Source organism: Astatotilapia calliptera, chromosome 7, assembly GCF_964374335.1.
Source record: "Astatotilapia calliptera chromosome 7, fAstCal68.1, whole genome shotgun sequence".
NCBI classification, from domain to species: domain Eukaryota; kingdom Metazoa; phylum Chordata; class Actinopteri; order Cichliformes; family Cichlidae; genus Astatotilapia; species Astatotilapia calliptera.
Genome location: NC_137428.1, coordinates 66,239,711 through 66,261,092, shown reverse-complemented (window position 1 = coordinate 66,261,092; position 21,382 = coordinate 66,239,711). Strand labels below are relative to the sequence as shown.

The 21,382-nt window shown below is 44.3% G+C and overlaps 1 protein-coding gene across 3 annotated transcripts in view; it reads right to left on the bottom strand.

The window, feature by feature from the left end:
* Positions 1-98: 98 nt before the first annotated feature.
* Positions 99-21,382, bottom strand: part of hipk2 (homeodomain interacting protein kinase 2) — a 62,116-nt gene continuing 40,832 nt past the window's right edge. Inside the window, exons 3-15 of one of the 3 annotated variants that reach the window (XM_026176599.2) lie at positions 15,583-15,706; positions 14,875-14,994; positions 13,512-13,598; positions 10,127-10,311; positions 9,840-10,002; positions 7,734-7,959; positions 7,197-7,318; positions 4,212-4,342; positions 3,074-3,256; positions 2,608-2,931; positions 1,891-2,135; positions 1,618-1,778; positions 99-1,451 (exon numbers count right to left, since the gene is read on the bottom strand). In XM_026176599.2, coding sequence (XP_026032384.1) covers positions 987-1,451; positions 1,618-1,778; positions 1,891-2,135; positions 2,608-2,931; positions 3,074-3,256; positions 4,212-4,342; positions 7,197-7,318; positions 7,734-7,959; positions 9,840-10,002; positions 10,127-10,311; positions 13,512-13,598; positions 14,875-14,994; positions 15,583-15,706 — 2,536 coding nt within the window. In that variant the 3' untranslated portion in view covers positions 99-986. The remainder of the gene's footprint in view (positions 1,452-1,617; positions 1,779-1,890; positions 2,136-2,607; positions 2,932-3,073; positions 3,257-4,211; positions 4,343-7,196; positions 7,319-7,733; positions 7,960-9,839; positions 10,003-10,126; positions 10,312-13,511; positions 13,599-14,874; positions 14,995-15,582; positions 15,707-21,382) is intronic. The other 2 variants (XM_080304917.1, XM_026176600.2) reach the window with 2 other exon arrangements.

Genomic DNA, 21,382 nt, shown 5'->3' with positions numbered 1-21,382 from the left:
CACTACAAGGAAACAATGGTCAAAACCTAAAGACTGAAGAGGGTTTTGAGGAGGTGGACTACACACGCATGGCTGACAGTAGCACACACAGACAATCACGTTGCACATGCCTATGTTATTATAACCACTTTGTGCAATCACATTTAAAAAAAAAGGAACAAATTCATCTATTGGTATCCGGGGAAAACAAAAAACGTATTAAAAAAATGGTGCAGACTGCTACATTCTAAGAACGGGGCCCAGCTAAGACACCTAAAATTGAAGTATTATCATAAAGGTGAAACAGAAAGGAAAAATATCTATAAATACACTAAAAAGTTTGTTGTCTTCTCTTGGTTATATTTCCAGAAGCCTCCTCTGCTGGAGGAGGTGGCGTGGGAGGAGTTGCCTTTCTATTCTCCCCACACCACGAGTGATTTGGAAATACTGAGACAGTTCAAGGCCATCAATATTTTTTTTCTTTGAAGAGCAGCAGGTTTCCGTATTCCACCTTTTCCCAGATTTCTCGGGATTTCTCCAGTCAGTAACCCCTGTTCGACAGTCACTTCCCAAATGTAAGGGGGAAATAAAAAAGCAAAAAAAACAAACCAGAAAACATCCGCTGCCTCAAAAGGCCTTCTCCACGCTTCCCTGTAAAACGAATGAGACTTATTAAAGTAAAGAATAGGCAAATGAAAGCAGAAACTGGCCCTTTCAAGGAAAAAAAAAAGAAAACAAAATTTCTTGAACTGAATCCCTCGAAAATTCAACTCCAAACTTTTCCTTCTAGAAAGGCTGTGAATCATATTTTTTTCTTTTGCTCTCTGTCGTTATGTCTTCAAGTTATACATGACAGTTTCAGGAGGATTGCAAGTTCCTCTGTCTCTGTTTGCGTCTGAGGTCGAGGGGAAGATGTTGGGGATGTTGACGGGGCTCTTGTTGGGCTGAGGCTGAGGAAAGGAGCAGCAGCGCTGGGTCAGGCTCTCCAGTGTCAGTCAGTGTCTTCTCTAGAGGTAAGGGTACTGGTTCACCTTGGTGGGGCTCAGGGGGTATCCAGTGTAGACAGTGGAGGCGGGCGAGGCGCTGATGTAGGCCTGGTGAGCGAACTGGGCGTGGTACTGGCTGTGGTGCAGGGTGGGCGAGGGCAGCACACGGTGGCCCATGCTAACTGGAACCTGGTGGACGATGCTTGGTGGATAGCTTCCGTGCTGGACCGCGTGGCGTGCCGAGCTCTGTGACGCCACCAGGTGAGCCACAGTGCTGGTAGAACCCAGAGCAGCAGGAGCTGTGTAGGTGTAGAGATGGGGCTGGCTAGGGAGGTGCGTAGCAGCCAGATGTGGGTGAACGTTGCCTGTGTGAGAGGGGCTATTGTGATGGAAGGAGTACGGGGCTTGAGCGGCAATGTTAGGAGTGATGTAGGCCTGCTGGCGCCGATGTCCTCCGTTACGCTCGGCTACCATGTGCTGCTGGGCCTGAATGAGGGGATGACAGAGATTAAGTAGTGTCAGTGGGTGGATTTTCCCCTTTCTTTAGCCAAGCTAATCAGATATGAACCATATATGACCTTATAAGGTGCGAGTGATATTATTGTTATAGTAAATATAACAAGTTCCCAATAGTTGAACCCTCTCACTGTACCTGGCTGAGATTGAGAGGCTGCTGCTGGAGGGGGTGTGGCCCTGAGCGCTGCTGTCGGTAGGACCCGCCTCCAGTTACACCCCCGGCTATGTGATTATTGCCCGGCACCACTCCATTGGTGGATTTGAACTTGTAAGCTGAATTCTGATGGTTCATTGCATCTGCACAGGAAAGGATACAGATTTGCTGAATTGGAAAGGAGCAGCTATAAACACATAACAGATGATCTATCCAATGATTGAGGCCATGTTTTGCAAGAAATCTGTCATTTACCTGGCATCAGACGCTCACACTCATTCAGGACCTCACTGTTCTGGGTTTTGAGAGGGGGGATGATGATGGTGCGAGGGTTTCCATTGTTGTAGTTGTCCAGGATGGTGGTCTTTGTGTCATAGCTGTTGTTGTTAGGGGGTCTCGACTCAACCGTATAGGGACTGTTGTTGCTGGAGCAATAGGACTCTGGTGAATCATGGACCGTCACACAGCTGATGACATTCTTTCTCTGCTTAGAAGATGAGCTGGGAAAAATAGAAGCGAAGCAGAAAGAACACAGTTACTGGTAATGTTTTATCGATGCTGGTAATATATTTGAAGCTAATAACTGTTACTACATTCTAATGTTAATTGGATTTATTGACAAATAAATGTAAATGCCTTACTCCGAAGTTGGTTTGCAGGGTAAATTGAATTCCCTTCTGACTTCTTCACTTTTACTTAGTTTTAGTGTATAGCATATCACAAAATACATCAAAGAGATTAGCATTTGTTAACATGATAGAAAATTGGCTTCGAAATGCCAGGAAACACATCTCCATCCAGCTAACTTAAAGCAGATGTGTTCCATGTTTTTTGCTGTCTTTATCCTGGATGATCTAAGACTACAGCCCTTTGTGATGTGATTATTAGGGAAATTCATATTGCACGAGAAGCTCAGTAAAGATTCACAGTAACAACAAACGCTAACCTGTAAGTGTGCTAAACAGCACTGACCTATTGTTTTGTTTGTGGTCGTCTTCCTCGTCTGTGTCGCTGCTGATGGTGATGATGCTGACAGCAGGGCTGGGTGTGTCGGGGATGACGATCGTCTGTCTGGGGACGTTGTGCTGGTGCTGATGGTCTCGAGTGGTGCTGGAAGCCTGCTCTGTTTCACTAGCCCCCCACCCTCCACCCCCACACCCTTGCGTGGGCGGACAGTTAGAGGTCGAGCCATTCTGTAGCACAGCGCAACGCGGGGGCGTATTCTCCTTCACCCGCTTTGAGCGCTGTGGAGACAGCACCACTTGAGAGGATGAGACCTCGTTGGTTGACATGTTCCTTAAGGAAAGACAGAGATGAGAGAGTGAGTGGCTATAGAGGGCAAAACAAGCAGATGCTGGAGATGTGACCTTTGGTAACAATCGTTAGCTTCCAGTATGAAGATTTATAAAGATCTATGATGACCTGAGACTTTAGGTACCTGCCAGACATCTGGTGCTGTTTGTTCTTTTTGGAAGAGGAGTTGTTATTGGTTGAGGGCTTCCTCATAACATGTGCCACTCCCACATTGAGTGTCTGGTTGGATGGGAGGGTGACGTGGCCAGCCAGCAAGGCTGGCTGCTGCATGATGGGATTATAATGGCTGCCATGTGGGTGGGAATTCCTGTAATTTAAAATACAATTTTATGTTACCACAACGTTAAAAACAATAAGGAATCTTCAGGTAAAGCATCCTAGCAATGTACGAAATACTAAAGCAAACAAATGAACACATCAATCAGTCAAATCTGACATTTCCAGGGGATAAGAAAGACTGGATAAGTACTTCCTAATTAAGCCAGCAGGTGGCAGCAGTAAACTTTTCTAGAGGAGGAGGAAAGGGGATAAATGAGAGAGAGAGAGCAAGGAGGGAGGGCAGAGGAGCTGACACCAGCAGCTGTGGAGCGATAGCTCTGCAGAGGAAGTGCGACACTTTCCCAATCGTCTCTCTGAGGACAACAGAGCTGCCACTGGACAGGAAGGGAGGGCGACACAGGGAGGGGGTTGTCTTGTCACAGATGGACAGCTTAGAATGAATCTGAGCATACATGGCTGCAGCAGCCATCCACACAGACACGTTATATACCTGCATCCCCCTTATCTCCCTTGGGTTGCATTCTCCCATCTATCCATCCATTTATCAAGTCATCACAGTGACAGGCTATACTTGATAAGATTTCGCTACATGCATATATATGCCATCTCCCTGAGGTAAATCTGCTCTTATAAAATTGAAGATAGAAGACTTGTCACACAAGTACAGGCTTCCTCATGAATTGGTCTCATGCATATTTTCATAACATATTTGGACTGATTTAAGCCGTAAACGACTACTTGTTCTTAAAGCCTATATACACTATTTCTTTTTTTTTTTATCTGTCCTGTCAATATCCGTAAATTGAGCTACAGACAGTGGGGATGAGTGCTTTGATTTGAAAGTGTCAGCTTATTACATTTGTTTTTAGTTCAATAGAATCCTTGAGAAAAAATGTAGGTTAAAAAGTGTTGACCTCAATATTCATTGTCCTGCAAAATCAAAGCAATAAAAGCTAAAGCAAACAAAAAACACTGTTCTTCACCTCCAGTTGGCGAGGGTCTGTGTGCTGCTCATGGAGTCAGGGATGACAGTGGCGTGTTGGACTGAGGTGTGGGTGAGCTGCTGCCAGGCTGGAGGCAGCAGGATCTGCTGGGTGCCGCTCGGCCAGGCCTGCTGAAGAAGGAGAGAAAAATGAGTTGGAGGGTAAACAAAGATTTAAAGGTCAGGAAAAAGGAGAGAAAGAAAAACAGTCAGCTGCCACGTAACGACATGTCCAAGTCATTATTTATTTATTTAATTTTAATTTTAGGAATCATGTCACAGGACAGGAAGTCCCGCTTTTTCTTTACATTGTATGGATTTAAATGCTCGTTCACACAACATTTTAAGCATAAGAACAAAGGAGACTCGTTGTACTTGGCGATTAGTTTGAGCCTGTCGTGATAAATGACAGCGTCTTTTCAAAAGTGCGTAACAGATGGTTTAAACTGGCTCATAGGCACATTGAATGTGAACTCTGCGAGCCTCAAGGAGACATCCATCGACAAAAGAGATAAGACCAGGACTTAATAAAAATGTACAGCAGCTCCTTTGTTTGTGTGCCCGTGTATGACGGAGTAAGTGTATGCATGCATGCGTCTTTATGGTTTTAGTGTGATTATGTCTTTGACTTGACCAATGTTCTAATTAAAGTCTTAGAATCTATTCAAGCTGCTCTGAAAGAGGCTACTTTGTATTTCTGATGCAGAACGAGAGGACTATCAGGCAAGCTACGCTCCGAGATGTGCCAAGATGAGTATGTGCGCCTGCATGCCTGAACACGTTTGTGTGTTACTGTGTGTGTAAGCCTAATAGTTTAATGCAGTTCTATTGATTAGCACTTTAATGTCAGGGCTAATGAATTGTTCCTTTAATACCATTTGCACATCTATTTACAACGGCATCACTATGTACTGCAGCGCACACACACACACACACACACACACACACACACACACACACACACGCACGCACACACACACACACACACACACACACACACACACTTAACTAGGGAAAGACGGAGAGAAGAGAAAGAGAACAAGAGGCACAAATCCACACGCAAAGCATATGACGACTGTATTTTTACCTTTATCTTCATTTTCTCATCAACATTTGCTTTGATCTGGTTGTTTCTGTCATATTTTAACACAAAATAGCCGTTCTGTTTTGAAGTGTGGTTGCAGTTGAATTGTTTTCATCTGAGGCAGGTTGCAAAGTCCAGTGCTGCAGGGGGGCATCTGCAGGCTAGCAGAGCTGCCTGGTCTGTGTACCGATGACTGACATCTCTAATGGAACATTCTGGAGCTGGAGATGGTCTTTACATCTAAGACCACATCCAAGGTCTTTTATCAACATGCCATTAAGAGGCTTCTAATACATCCATCCATCTCCCGCTCCTCCTCCTCTCTCTATCTCCATTCCTGGTACTCTATATCCCTCTCTCACTAGGCGTCTGCGTTGTGTAACCAGCCTGTCTGCCCTGAAATGGTAACCCAGTTAAGAGACCATTTTCTTTCAACTCAAGGCCTACCATCGCTATCAGTGGCCCAAACGCCTCCCACCTCAACCTACACTCCCTGGGTGAAAACCCTTTGTCACCTCAGGGCTTTCAGAGCCCCAGCTCTTACTCCCAATTGTTTCCACATTTTCTGCATTCCTGCTCCAGATAAAGGTCCTGCTGGTTTTCCTGCCTCCCTGCTTGGAGCCTCCTTCACTCTGGTCTCTCTGTCTGCACACATAGGTGCTTGGGGGCTAAACTTGCAAGGGTGCGATGTTGGCAAAGGGTCCACGGATGACATTAAAACGTAGGCGGATAAAGTCATAGGTAGGTGGGAGAACGCACGCAAGAGGCAAAGAAACGACTCCGCTAAGCCTCGGAGACCCCCCACAGTAAAGGAATAAACACAGAGAAAAACACACACCACACACCCAGTTATTAGGTGTGCTGTTTGCTGGCCTATATAAAACATCTGCTTGCGTTAACTATTGCCTGTCTTTGTTTAACATGTGTGCGCACAGAGGGTATATTGAACACCTGCAGAACACGGCTGCAATGTGCAAGCCACACGTGATACGATAATTAATATAACTGACATTATCCTTACTGTGACATAAGTCGTGTCTCTCACGTTTTTGTTATTATTTTATATATCCACGATACCCATTCTTGCGATGCTGTGAGTCCTCTGGTCATGCAAAGCCTGATCCAAGCTTACCCTGACCTCCGAGGATCCTCTGAGGCCTGTAATTTGGAGCGCCTGACTTGGAAGCAGCCGTGGAGCTAATCACCATTTGGTATCTGACAGATTAACCCACCATAGAAAACACAGGCATGTGCACACACATACACACCGCTTTGCTGCCTGCTTGCCTGCCTGCTGCATGATTAACTGGAGATAAGGGAGTGCTTCAAACTCCCTGGATTCTCAGGGATATTTAAAGCCTTCATGGAAATTTCCATAGGGAAAGAGGTGGCGTGGCAATGGAAGCGGTCTACTGTCTGTGTGCAGAGAGTGATGCACAGTTATTCTGCTACTTGCAACAACTGTATATTAACAGCTAAAGCTCCAGCCCCACCGTGGAGGCTCTGGTAAAGGCCTTCTCTGTGTGAAAGGCTCCTGCCTTTGAGTGCATCAGACCGTAGCAGCCTCAGCCTCCAGGAGAGCAGGGGCAGATGAAGAGAGGAGAGAGAGAAGAGAGGAAGTGAGCGAAAGAGAGAGAGGGAGAGAGCGAGCAAGGCACAGGAAAGCTCGCCTGAATGCACTCAGGAAAAACAGCTGCCAGCAGGGGCAGGGTCAAGAACATCAAGTGATTTCCATCCTCCATCGATAGATACTATTCTTAGTGAAGGCTTATTAAAAAGGAAAGCAGAGGGCTTTGTTTGAATGTGAACAGTTCAAAGTTCATAAATGTCCCTGACAGGCACTCTCTCTGTTAAGATTCAAACTCTATTAGTTCGTTTTCTGCGATACTTAAAAGTGCCTACCTGTGTAAGGAGGCCAGGTTGAATCTGCAGAGGCTGGGCACCAGGGGCCTGCGTCACTATGGGAACAGCATTCTCCATCCGCACGGAGTAACTGGTGTGCTTGGAAGGGGATGCCTGCAGCCCTGTGCATAAATAAAGCAAAAGCATGGAGGATGTCAACAAACAAGAAAATCTGTCACCTATAAATAATGTTGCTACAGTATTTTCAAAATAAATTCCAAAAGATCAAATGTGGTATACATGCTCACAGTGTGCCTGACAAGTATGCGTTCTGTTCAGTTTGATATAGGAAAAACTAAAAAAAGCAGCAGTTATGGAAAAGAATAAAAATAATTCTATTAAATTTGCGCAAATGATTAATTGCCTCTAGTTATCAGTGAATCACAGTTTGAATGCTATGACTGACACTGCCTGTGTGCTGAAAAACAAAAAGACAAGCAAGTAAAAGAAGACTGTTTGTGCAGTGAAACACTGTCTCTGACCAGAAATCGGATTTTTTTGAATTTATGCAATTTATGGACTGCAAGACCTCCTCACCTTGGAATCCAGGTGGGCAGACTATGAGCGCCTGCTGGAAGGGGTCAGGCCGGGCAGCGCAGAGCTGAGGAGCCCCAGGCTGCAGGGGCATGCTCCTCTGGGCCACGGCTGCCATGGAGGCAGCGGAGGGCTGGTAGAGTGTAGATTGGTAGTTTAGTATGGAGACATCAGGACTTGAAAAGGAAAGGGTGGCATTGTTGGTGGAGGAGGGAGCCAGGTTGGTGGCCTAAAGGAATGATTGGACCAAAATAAAAATCATGAAAGTGGAGGTACTAATGGGAGTGACAGGGAAGAAAGGATGAGCTCCAAGGATAGAAAGGCTAAATGAAAAGGAACAATGGAAACAAAATAACTGAAACATTAAAATGCAAACAACAACCAGCTCAAAAGGAGACAGACAGGGAGCCACAGATGAAAGAATGAGAAAATTGGGTGTATGATTTAAACATGCCTTAAAATATTCAGACTGTTGATTTGATTAATTAGAGGGAAAGAAAGAATGTGAGCAGAGGTGCAATCAGTTCCAAGAATAATCAACCATCAATGAACAAAATGTCACCAGAGCAGAGAATGATCAGCGCACGGACCCCGACGAGGCTGGACAGGAAATCCACTCTGACAGTACACTTCATTTTTTGATGCTTTGCATGTCCCAGTTTGCCATAAGCGTGAACCACACGGCAGCATGAACGTCTCTCTTTGCTTAAATTGTGAGTGTTTAAGTCATAAAGACATAAAGCCAGTTTAAATGCAAATGATACAGACTAATAATAGGCCAATATAATACGCTGCAACCAAATTTGACATTTCATATCACGGCTTCACTATCTACCCTCCAAATCAATTATGCATGACAGAAGCAATATTTAACAGCCAACAGTCATTGTATAATTACGTAAGCTTAGGTAACTCCAGCATGTCTTGACCATTAATAAGGCATGTGGATTACGAAGACTGCCTGGGAACATCCTGGATACAAACAAATGCTTTTAAGAGACACCATTTGCTCAGCTTGTAAGCAGTATATGCTCCACAAGACACGTCTAATTTTAGCCCTTCATTAGGTGTATGTCGGGATGGAGGGAAATACAAAGACGGTGCTTTCAGTTTTCATTTGCTCTCTTTAGCGTCTTTGATGAACACCAGGAGAGAGAACAGAATCAATATGGCACTGTGGCATTCATCATAAACAAGCAAAATACAGCCCAGATGCATTCTAGTCTTGCAACTGAATCAAGCTGAATAAATCACTAACTTAACTATGTCCATACGCCCTCAGAGCCAGGCGCAGAAAAGACAAGCTGAGGGAATGTTAATTCATTTAAATCACAGCAAGATTGGGTTTTTGTCGCATTCCACTCAGTGTGAGCTGGCTCGATATGGTTGGTGATAAAGAACTCTGTTTACTAAAGAGAGGGTTGGGGGGGGAGCAAGAGTTGTAACTAAGCACAATCTGGAAAACCTTGCAACCAGACGCTTGGTGATTCCGGCAGAAGCCAGAAGTCAGCAGTTTCGATTCACAGACCATACGCGAGCGAAGCGGTAAAGCACCACAGGCTCAACCCGGGGAAATGGAAGGAAAGAAGAGGAGACAGAGGAGGACAGGAGTGAGAGGGGAAAGAGAGAGGAAGCCTGGTAAAGGGATTCTTAAGGCCTGAAAGCCCCAGAATGCAAGGCAAGCAGGAAGTGTGGCTTGTCATGTGTGTAATCAGCACTTTATGACAATCCCACAGGACCTGGGGCACAGACAAAATGCAGGCAAACAGATATGCATGCACCAAAGCAGCAAACATGGATAAGTACAGAAAAACAGGAAGAACAGACATAAAAAAATAGAACAAAGGCGCAAACAGCTGCGTTTCTAAGATGTCAATATTCAGCTCAACAGCCCTGTTTGATAGTGACCGTTTGATATTTTTGGCTCTGCATTAATTATTGATTGGGGCACTTACTCTGCATGCTCCATTCTATGTTCTATGCTTTTATTTTGAAGGTTCCGTACTGGGACCTATCACGCAAATACAATAAACTACAGCTTCGGTTATTTACTGATTTGTATCTACATAGTAGGAGAGTGACAGTGGTTTTCTTTTGGCTCACTCTTACCTGGCTGTGCACAGTGTTCAGCTGGTTGTTGAAGGTCATAGTGAGGTTGGTGGAGGTGCTGGGGGCCACATGGGTGATAAAGGGTGTCTTGCTCTGGTTGACTGTGTCGTACATGTTGACGCGACGCTTACAGATCTCCATATTTTGGAAGCACGACTTCACACTGCGCGGACAGAGAGAGTGAGGGAGACAGACGAGGCATGAGCACTGTGTCTGATGACAGTGGCAGATGTTCAAAATGATAATTCTATAAACAACAACAACAACAGGGCTTGTTGGGCTCGTACTGTGTGCTGTGCGGGAAATCAAGGAGATGAGACATAGTGACAAAAGGGTGGTTGAGTGTTTCGACCGGGGTGATCCTCTTGTCTGCATCGATGGTCAGCATCTTGGTTAACAAGTCGATGAACTCCCTCCTGTCGGCCTTCTCTGCCAGCATGTCGCTCCCCTCCAGATCTGACGTCATGTTTACCTGGAGGCACAAAGCAAACCGAGCAGACATTTAGCATTTCAAACACTTCTCCATTTTCAAGGATCTAACGTGCTTGCAGATGACAGAAAAATCTCTCCCACAGCTTATTCCCATAGGGGAACCTATTAATACCCACAAGGCCTCATACGTTTGGGTGTCAGTTTGTGTGTCGTGGAGTTTAGTGATAACCTTGCACCTTAGCGGCATTATAAACATTTGTACTGGTATTCATAGCAGGACTTGAAATATCCCCAGGCTGGCGCCTTCTCTGAGATTTTTATCTATTCCTGAGATGTGAAAACAAACAAAAAAACACGGACCAAATAAACACTGGCGATGGGTAACCAGTAAAGAGGCCTTTCACACAGGACACCGTTTTGCGAATAGATCTGAAAAAGCTGACGTGGGACAACTTAACCTAAATACGGTCTGAGGGGAGTCTGAGAATCTGCCTCGGAACATCATGTTGCTTCATCTCTAATAAACATTGCGGCTTAGGTTGTGGATAAATACTGGGCAAAGCAGCGGATTCCCGCTTTAATGAAAAGCTACATGGTCAGCAGAATTCGATTTTTTTGAAGCGGTGAACCAGTGCTGATGTTTAGCTCTACTTCTGGGTTGTCACGTAAGGTGAGGAATAAACGGAGAGCAAAGCAAGGTCGTGATATATAGCAAGTCTGATCTTAGGCAAAGAAGGAGGACAAAGACAGGCAAGCCCTGTTTGCTGTGACTGCCCGTGCAGTGGTAGTCGGCCTGTTTTTCATAAAGATGCAACGTTTATCTGTAGGCCTGCTCTAAGGGCTATCAGATGTGCTGCCAGTCAACACCGCTAATCTGATTCAATTCTTTTTCTCTATGCAGCTTATTCAGGTTCTGTAACCAGTCCTCTCTGCTTGCCATCTCCACTGACTGTGATAAAGGAGTAATCTGCAGAATGAGGTGAGAAATAATCACGCCGTCCTCCGCTCGTGGAATAGATGACTTTGGGGAAATGTATATAGTTTGGTGGCACAATAATCAAACTGGATAAGAAGAAGCATTTTTTTTCACCACCCGGTGAATTAAGATATGTGAATTTATTAGATAGAAAAGATACCGGTATAATTTGTTGACTTTCCATAACAATGAAAATGAAAACTTATAAAAAGAATGAAAAAAAAGGCGGGGCTTCATCTAACGTGGTCGGCATTGCACGTCAGTGGTTGTTAATGGAAACACATCTGTGCCGTGGAAGCTCTGACATGACTCCGGAGTGAGGGCAGGGATGGCAGATGTCAACCACTGCCTCAGGAAATGTGGAGCAAGGCATCCTGCTGTATGCGGGCCTGCCATCTACACAGCCATAATGTGTAGTTTCATCTTTAACTACTAGGTTGAGTGGTTGAGGAAAGGATATGTATTAAAATATAATAAAGATTAGATGAAGACCACGTTCCTCTTCCTTCTGTGCAGCTTGACTTGCACCAGTAGAGATACTGAAGGACTGCAGATCAAAATGAATCCATTTACAAGTACTTTTGGCCTTCCTTCCATCTACATCAGCCCCCTTGTGGGGTCCTGCATCTGTTGTAAGTTGGTGTCTGATTTACTCAAATTAGATATACTTGTGACTAAACCCTCCGCACATTTCCCACGACTGAAAGGAGGTTCATTATCTCTTTTTGGCACCCAGCCCCTCTGTCTTGCGAGGCCTTCAGCTATATCATCCATTATACACGCAGAGGCAGATGTCCACAATGCTGAGTTGTTTATATGGTCAGGACAGTGAGAGGTGGCAAAATAGGCAGTTTTCTCCCACATTAAGCCGCGCAGCTCTGCTGTATCGCTGTGTTTATGTTGTAGACGACAGGACACAGAGCTTGAAGCGCAGAAGACAGAGATGACCCAGGGGATATCATACCAGTGCAGGTTGGTTTCATTAAACTCTGTGTTGCACGTGTGTTTGTGTGTATGGGGCAACTGTAAACTCTCAGGAAGCGATACTATCATGCCCCAGCCGACAGCACGTTATTCCAGACAGGCCTGACAGCGGCCCTGGGCACTAGTGGACAACCATAATTGTCTCCATCAGTTAAGCAGATACATGTGTTGCGTATCCATATGGGCAGATTCCAAAGGGCTGCTGGTTGGGAATGACCATAATTCAAAAGCAAATAAATAAATGAAAAAATACTCATAACTCTCAGCTAGTCATTATCAGAGATATAATCAAGGCGCATGATGACGACAGAGTACTATGAGAGATTTGAAAGGCCTGGGAAAATCACTGTAATTTTTATCACCACTGCCATATCTGCCAGCAGAACCAGTATTTAGCCAAGTGAGGGTGAACACAACAACGCTCGCTATCAGCCACTGTCAGGCATGTCCTATCAAAATGTCATGGCTACATGTGAACTTTTCCACCACGGAGAGACAAATTCATGCTCAGTTACAGAGAGGCATTATATATAGCTGTCTCAATTTGCAGTGTTTTTCTTTATACATATCACACCTAGTTTAAACACTTCCCGAGGTTATGTAATCTCCTAAATAAACAAATTCCCACAGGTAACACGCAGAGCTGCACGGGAAGACAAGATTCATGCAGAAACAACATGGCGTGGGACCCACTGAGCCAGGCTGAAAAACTAGTCGGAGGTCCAGGAATAACGTGTGCATGTATCTTAGTTGGTTTATCTTAGTCCCTCGCCCTCTACATGCTTACGTGTACAGCAGATGCACAAAGTGGAAACACAGCCACAACGCTACACTCACTGCAGCTTAAATAAGAAAGCAAACTGTACACATTGAGCCTGCTAACCAGCCACGCCACATGTTCAGTTCAAATGTCTGTCTGTAAGTTATTAAATAGTGGTTACACAAAATGAAGAGCAGAGGCAGAGTTTGGGATGGGGTTCATTGAGCAGCTGCTTTCATTTCACTCAGTCAAATTCTATATAGAAGCGGAGCTACACTGCAGCTGGAGATCAGACCTTGGCCAGATAAATATTTTAAGGGATTTCAAATATTTGATAGATAATTCTCAGGATGTGATGGATCAAACTGGCCCGGGACCTGAGCACCCCCATCAAAGAAGCCTCAAACACGAGACAGGTGGATACGATTGTAGCAAAAGACAAAGCAAAAGCAAATAGTACATCTACTGCGTGATTTGTGGGAAGGAAGACGTCGCGCTTTGTGATACTGAGACAGCATACCTGCGCCATATCATCCAAACAATTGAAGATGTACTTGCGAGCCTCCTTGGATTTGATCCCTGTTTCACCCTCATGGTCCTCTGGAGTCTGCAGGAGACAAGAAGCAGATGTTCTTCTCAAATCCCATCACACTTCCCCTCTGGAAACACACTATTTACATTTGGCTCATTATAGTCTCTTGTTGTTGATGTGTGGCAGGGCTCGGCTTACCCTCTGAGTAACCCTGGGGTAGCACACAAATACTTATCTAACAGCCGAGAAATAAGATGGCGCTGAGTGTGTATACAATATATGACACAAACACAGAGACGGTGTATATTCCACTGGTGTGCATGTGTACCGACGTGTACATACAAACACCTGACTTCATGAAAATGTGCAGAAAGCAAAGAACGTGTGCTCTTTTTGTTTAAAAGGTTAGAAACCTCGACACTAAACACACATTTTTAAAAAAAATCACAGTCAGCTAAGCAGAGCAGCTGCTGCTACATGGAAAAACACGCCATGATCAAATTAAAGATGTGCAGTCGCTCCTCATGGCGGAGAAAAAAGAAGCCTTGACGTTTGATTTTTCCACATGCCAAAGACACCAGAAAATCACGAGGAGCTAAAGTTGTGATGTCATGTCGAGTGCGAGTTTCTACTCCATGTTTGTATCTTCCCTACAATGCTCCTGTCAGCTCTTATTGTTATGAACTTAAAACACACTTCTTTAAACTGACAATGATGGTTTGTTTTTTTTAACAAGCTTTGTACGCCCATAGATCATAACAGCTTTTCCGAGAAGACTTCTTACATTCCCACATGCAGCAGAAACTTGGAAAAACTTCTACCTGGCAGCAGTCTGACCTGGCAACATGCACACTAACTCACTATGTATGTTCATTAAATGGCCAGTCCTAGCGAACAGTTGTTGTGAATCGCTGCTGTAAGCCACCGGGACCCTTTTTTTTAAATAATAACAAATGCATTCAGCTGAAAAATATTAATCTGAGGTACAAGAACAGGCAGCGTAAAAATATCAACAAACCCTGCAAAGATGTGTCAGCATTTGCAGGTCAGTACAGTAAAGAACTCTATGTGTGTGGCACATAGTTTAAATTAAGTTAATGAGGGTAAAAAAAAGTAAAGAGTGGAGCTCTTTATTGATTGGCCTACATTAAAGGACAATGGGAGCTGTTTAGAGCAGAAACCCTCCAAGCTACATTCATCAGACTGGCTTTTTATTTGCCAAATCCTCTCACGCAGATCTATTTTGCTCTTATTACCCTCTCACTGTGTTTATAGCTAACTACAGGGCTCGTGGTGTAACCAGAGTTTCTGGAATAATAACTACGGCTTGTACGTGTGTGTGCAAATGTACCTTTAGTCTCCAGAGAGGGTAGGTGGAGTCCGGATCTCTATTGAAGAACCTTGTGGTCTTTGTCCCTGCACTCAACAGGTACTCTGCAGGCAGACCTTGTGTCTGTGAGATGTACCTGATCTGCAAAACAGAGGAGGACAAAAAAAAGCACATTTTACAGTTTCACATAAGGACAGATGTTTTTTCGGCAGTTTGAAAATGGAGGCTGACTTTAACTACTCCAATAGAAGTATACATGGCAGCCAAACATGACCTCAGCTTAAGAGGCTAAGACTGATTTGAGACTTGTAAATGAGGCGGGGTAAGTTTTTGGTTTTGTGAGAAATCAGAAGAGCTTGTTGGAGATGGAGATGGAGCACAACTTGTTCAAGGTGTCCCCACTGTGCCTCATCTGAGCGATAGCGAGAGAGGAACGCGACAATGTCTTGCTTTGGAGCACAGGGGCTGCACTAATTGGACAAGTGGCTCTGTGGCATCTGTTCAGATAAACAGGGAGGCTGCGCAAGAATCATCAAGCGCTGTCAGGGGGATTTCAGGGAGACGCGTCCCACCTTCCCAAGCACATTCAGTCCACATTCATGAAGAGAGAGCACAGACACGCACAATTCTCATTCATGCACATGCAGAAATAACAGCATATTAATCTATGGGTGTATAAGCACTCAATGCACAATCATCAGCGGTTCATAAGTTCAAATCATACGTTACCTGATCGTACTCTGAGGCTCCGGGGTAGAGGGGCCATCCCAGGAAGAGCTCAGCTATCACACAGCCCAGGGACCACATGTCTATGGCCTCACAGAAAGGCAGACCCAAGATGATCTCTGGAGCTCTGTGGACAGAGAAAACATATCGCCCAGTCAGAGGTTAGGTTGTGACTTCGCTTAAACCAAATTTTAAAATCATGTGTAAAAGAAGAAGCTTGTGAGGATCTTTCTCTTCACATTTCATCTGAGAGCAGCAGACTCTAATATACACAGGTTAACGATTAAATACTCAACATTGCATATGTTGGAGGGAACATGAGGTAACAACTTGAAGGTCGATTTCCAAAACCGAAACCTACAGTTCCACACCAAGACGTTGAATTCAATGTCTGCAGGCTCTTTTGTTGTCTTAACATTGATCTCTCAGCACAGCCTTGAGATTTATTTTTCTAAAGTCAGCAGGGTGTCCCTTTTTTCATATCTCTTGTTTAAGCTCCTCCAAAGTAGCACCTTGCAGACACAAAACTGATTGATAACCGTGCACGAGCGCCACTCACTGAACCCCATCTCTGCTACTCAGACACTGAGGAGCAGTAGAGTAGTATTTTAGTTGAAGTTTCACAATCCAAAGTGAGAATTAGGCAACTATAGCATGAGCAATTAGATGAAAAACAGATGGATGGACGGACATGAACAATAAAACCAATATAAATAGTAACCAGACCAAGGAATTATTCAATTAAGTTACAGTACAGTTAAAAATGCCAGTAATTAATTTCCAAAGAGGCTTTTCCTGTTTGTAGGAAAACACAGAGAAAAAAGTAGGAATTCTAAAGGAGATAAATGCTATGATTTGATAAAAAGGAAGAAATATTGTTTTAGGTATTTGAGCACCACTGCAGTCCCAAACAATTCCCAAATTTCATTCAACACATTTTATGTCCTGTCAGAAAGACTAATACACTTCTTGTGAGCTCACGTCTCTGATGGGGCTTAAAATAACCAAGAACACACTGTTTCTGCTCGCTAACAATCCAAAGCACTTTCAAGAGGTTCTCTGGCTGTCATCACCATGCAGGTTGGGGGATGGGGTGGTGGGGAGTGTCTCTGGTCTAACATGTTATCTATTGGTAAGATGTAACCACTTAGCTCCGAATAACAAATTTAAGCTGAAATAGGAAAATTTAAATTCATTCATTAACAGCACATTAACAGCTCACACACACAGTTCACAGGAGCTCGAGGCGGATCCTGGAAAGTTTCAAATCCATACTGATGATTGCTGTGACCATGGTAACTAGCCTACCCTCAGAGATTTTTGGTCACGGAGAGTAAAATGAGGGGGTCTGGCCTTGGGCCCGCTGGAAGTGAACAAACCAGGGAAACAGAGAATGCGGAAAACAGCACGGGGTACGTTATAGGACTTCATAGAACGGTAGGGGGCCAATGGGCGAGTGGTCTGAGGGCAGCCAGGGGGTTTGGAAGAGAATGAATGAGCATACCTCGCATACTTAAAAGCAAATTTCCAACTGTAGCCCCCCTGCTCCCTATTCATTGCTCGCTGATGAGGGGTGAAATGAAAAGAGGGCACAGGCGATTCATTGTACACTCAGATACGGCTAATGTATAGAGGCAGAAGGCACCACAGGGACAGACAATGAGATACTGCAGCAAATAGGAGCAAGAGGAAGACAGAGTTCCACAGAGGCACAGGCAAAAATGAAGCAAAAGGGGAGGCGGCGCTTTGCTCAGTGAAGAACTCCTGTCACAGACAGTGGTTATTGGGGTCTTAAGGGCAGCAGTGGAACAGACACCAAGACAACACTCTAGTAACAGTATCTTAGGGCAGCATTACACACCAATACAAAGACAACTGCGCACAGCTGAGAGATCTGTCAAAAAGGCTGCCAGAGAGGCGTAAAGGAGTCTGTTAGGAGGTTATATCAGAAGGAACAGCAAGGACTACTTAAAAGTGAAGAGATGGACACGTGGACCAGGGTCAGCACGACTGGAGTTTCACTGAAGACAAGGGGAGGGGGACTAACAACTGCTGACATATATGTAAAAGCATTAGGGCTGCCACAAACGATTATTTTGATAGTCGACTAGTCACCGATTATTTATGCGATTAGTCGACTAATCAGATCATCATCCACTGGACGTAAAACTACAGCTTATTGCACCAGCAGCATCTGCTCTTATATAACTATCATTAGCTTACAGCTTTAAGCTTTTAAGGTGCTAACTAAAAATAAAGACAAGATGATAGTTTATTCAATTTTAATGAAATTTGCAGATTGTTTCGGTAAAGTTTAATAAACTCCTTGCTATCTAAAATATAACAGGACACCGGAGTATATTCTCCAGCATCTCACACTTCTGATAATCAGCTGTCTGCTTGACGTTTATTCAGCTGTGTAAAAACTATAACTTTAATCTCAGCCAAACCGATTTACTCAGGAACAAATAAAATACTAAAAAAAAGCCAAACAATAACATTTTTAATTTATCTAAGTGACTCATATATATTTAACCTGAGTCGCGAAAGATGGCGGTGGGTTTGAAAACAATTTGCCGGGAGTCCGGTGTTCTCACGGCGCTAGTGACCTAGCCCCCGGCTAGCTATCGAGCTAGTGGGTAACAGACGTCTCCGAAAACGTCGGAGCGCTTTTGAAAATATGTGGTGTCTTGATAAACTGAGCAGATATTTGAGGTTTACACAGCTACATTCTCGCCTGAAAATATGTTAAACGTTTATTTTGTGACCCAGAAAGAATAATAAGAGTAATATTAAAACTAACTAGCTACCGCCATTGTTGGAAACTAAGCTGGGCCGCGCTATGAATTCTGGGACACAGCTGCTTCTTCTTCTTCGGGGTTTAACGGCAGCTGGCATCCTTGTACATGCTGTGCTGCCATCTTCTGTTTCAGTCCGTTATTACACTCTTAAATCCTGCTATTATTCCTGTGTCTTTTGCGATCTTACAAAGCTTCAAACGACACCTCGACTATTAAATCAGTCGTCGACGATTTTGATAGTCGACGTAATCGTGACTAGTCGACAAATCGTGGCAGCCCTAAAAAGCATACACCGCTGGAGAGGGTGGCAAGGATACCCCAAAAAGTGTTAGAACTGACCTTTCTGCATCCCCTTTGGCCCCAGCAAAAACAAAAGCTTGTACAAACTCTGCAAGGAAATCAAAAGTGCCTCCTACTTTACAGCAAAGTTTCAAGTATGGGGCAGTTTTGAGTTTTCACATCAAATGACCTTAAAACTATATCATCGCAAAACTGTTTGACAAACACGGAACAAAAAACAGATGTTTGTCAAGAATTCCACTCTGTTTACATCCCAGCATCATCAGCTCTTAGCTTATCATGCTGTCAGCGCAGATGTCGATAATAGAAGCAGGCAGCGCTGTGACATTAATATTACCTGTGCATTTTTTTTCACAGCATAATGAAACCAACAAACAGGCAGTTCTGTGGTGCATTTGTCATCTAAATAGGATTCACATATTCCTACACAAAACCCCCAAACATATAGCACCTGATTTGCATGAATATGATTTTTCCACAAGAAAAAATAAAAGTCATTTAAATCTGAGCGACCGGAAATATGAGCCACTACAAGCTTCAAAAAGAGGGGAGGTTACTCACACAATAAAGGCTGCTTTTGAGGAAATTCTACCCTTCAAAATGCACGTGAAGATGAAAGACACAGGAAAGCCTTTCATCTGATGGTCCCCTAAATCACTGCGACTCTACTGGACAGATGCAGACCACAGGACCTTCAGCTTCACCCTTTGTTTTCTTTTACAACTTTTAGTGATTTTGGCTCAATAGGGTGTCTGTCGCTGATTTTAATGCAATATTAGCTTCAACAAGTGATTGCTTTCTTGTATACACGTGAAGCTTTTTTTATTTATTTCTGTGTCTGACTGAAAGAATTGGATCCATTTCAGCTTGAACCTTCTCAGCTTTGCTCCACTGCTCTACTTATGCTGTTCTCAGTGCCCCTGTGCTTCTCACAGAAAGCTCCTCCAGATCAGCGAAACGCAGAGAAACAAAGAAAGACAGCGCAGGGGAGGAAGGAAGAGTGAGAGGGAGTAACATTGTTGCTCATGATATGAAACCACAAATGCAAATCTCCCCCTTCCAATGCATGTCTTGCCATTGCATGCAAAGCGCCCCACAGCTGCTGCTGATGCAGGCCTTTCCCTGGCAGTGATAAACAGCACACACATATGCACAGCTCGCAAGCCTCGCTTCTTTCCTGTCCCCCTTTCTTAAGTACACAAGATATGACAATTCATGCGTACAGGATCATTTCAGTTTTTCATGCTAAACAGGATGGCTTCTTCATCTCTGCTGTAGGTAAAACAGGGCACGAGCAGCCAGGTGGTTTGTGGTCGCAGTCTTGGTTTCTGAATCGTTGGTTATCAAAATATTGAAAAGTTTCAAGACTTAATTACAGTCCTTAAAAAAAAAAAAAAAAAAAAAATATATATATATATATATATATATATATATATATATATATATATATATATATAGCTGTAATGCTTTTTAGATCTACTGTTTTGTGTGTCATTGTTCCCTTGTGAGATAAAAACTCAGACATACTATAAACTGCGAGCCGAGTTATCAGATTTCAGAGTAAAGTGCTGTTACTGACAGTATACTAAGATGCTGTTTTTTTACTTGGTTTAATGTATCATGTGCGTCATCTTGGCCAACTACATTAGCATGCTGACTTTTGCTGATAAGCACAAAACACACACAAAGCCAGCAGCTGAGACTAATAAGAACTGCAGTTTTCCTGGTATTTGGTCGTAAATATCAGATGAAAACTCATTAACTCTCCCGTCTCCTGTCATCTATACAGGTTATATCATTGGAACAAAATGTAAACCTGATGATGAAGCCAAAGAAATTCCACTTTGCCATCTGTAGTGTGACTAAAACTACTGTACATTCTTTATGCATCCAAACACCTCAGTTGTGGTTTGGACACACCTTCTAAAGCCTGCTACACTCAGTTGGCGTTAGCAGTTTTTTCGACCTTAAGCTCCACCTCACCCAGCTCATCTCCAGCTGGTCAGGCTACAACATGCAGTGCCTCTTTGGGGATGCCGGTGAGCTTCTTCCACCAGAGTGCACCAGGCCATACATGTCAAATACAGTGTAGACGTGTACAAAACACCGGTTAGCTAGAGGCTCTCGGTGGATTTGAATGGGGACCCAAGTGCATGAGAGGCCTCAGTGTTCTGGCTAGAGTCTCTGACAGCACTGGGCCTTGACAAAAGAAAGAAGGAGGGTGGGAGAGAGAGAGAGAGTGTGTGCATACTGACATCCTCCCAGCTGGCCTGGTCATTGATGAGCCTCAGCCCCGTTAGGAGCCAGAGATGGCACGACTCATGAATGGCGCCTTTCTTCTGCCACCCCAGCCCACCTCCTTCACCTCAGCCCTTTCACCCAGTCCTGTGCCAACCCACCCAATCCCTACACCTCACCTCACACCCCCCTTACTTACCATCCCTACCACGCCACTGCCAGTAGCACCCTGCCCCCCTCAGCCCCGAAACAAACACGCATAGACACAGACACTGCATTAAAACCCTCAAACTAGGGCGCCGAGGCCAGGGAAGTGCTCCCCTCCCCACTCGCCTGTCCGCCCTCTGCTCTGCTGAACAGTGCCTGCGCTTGGCTGGCCTGCCAGCCCACACACACGCACACACACACACACACACACACACATGGATGCGCTCACACAGATACACGCACACAGTTGACATCAC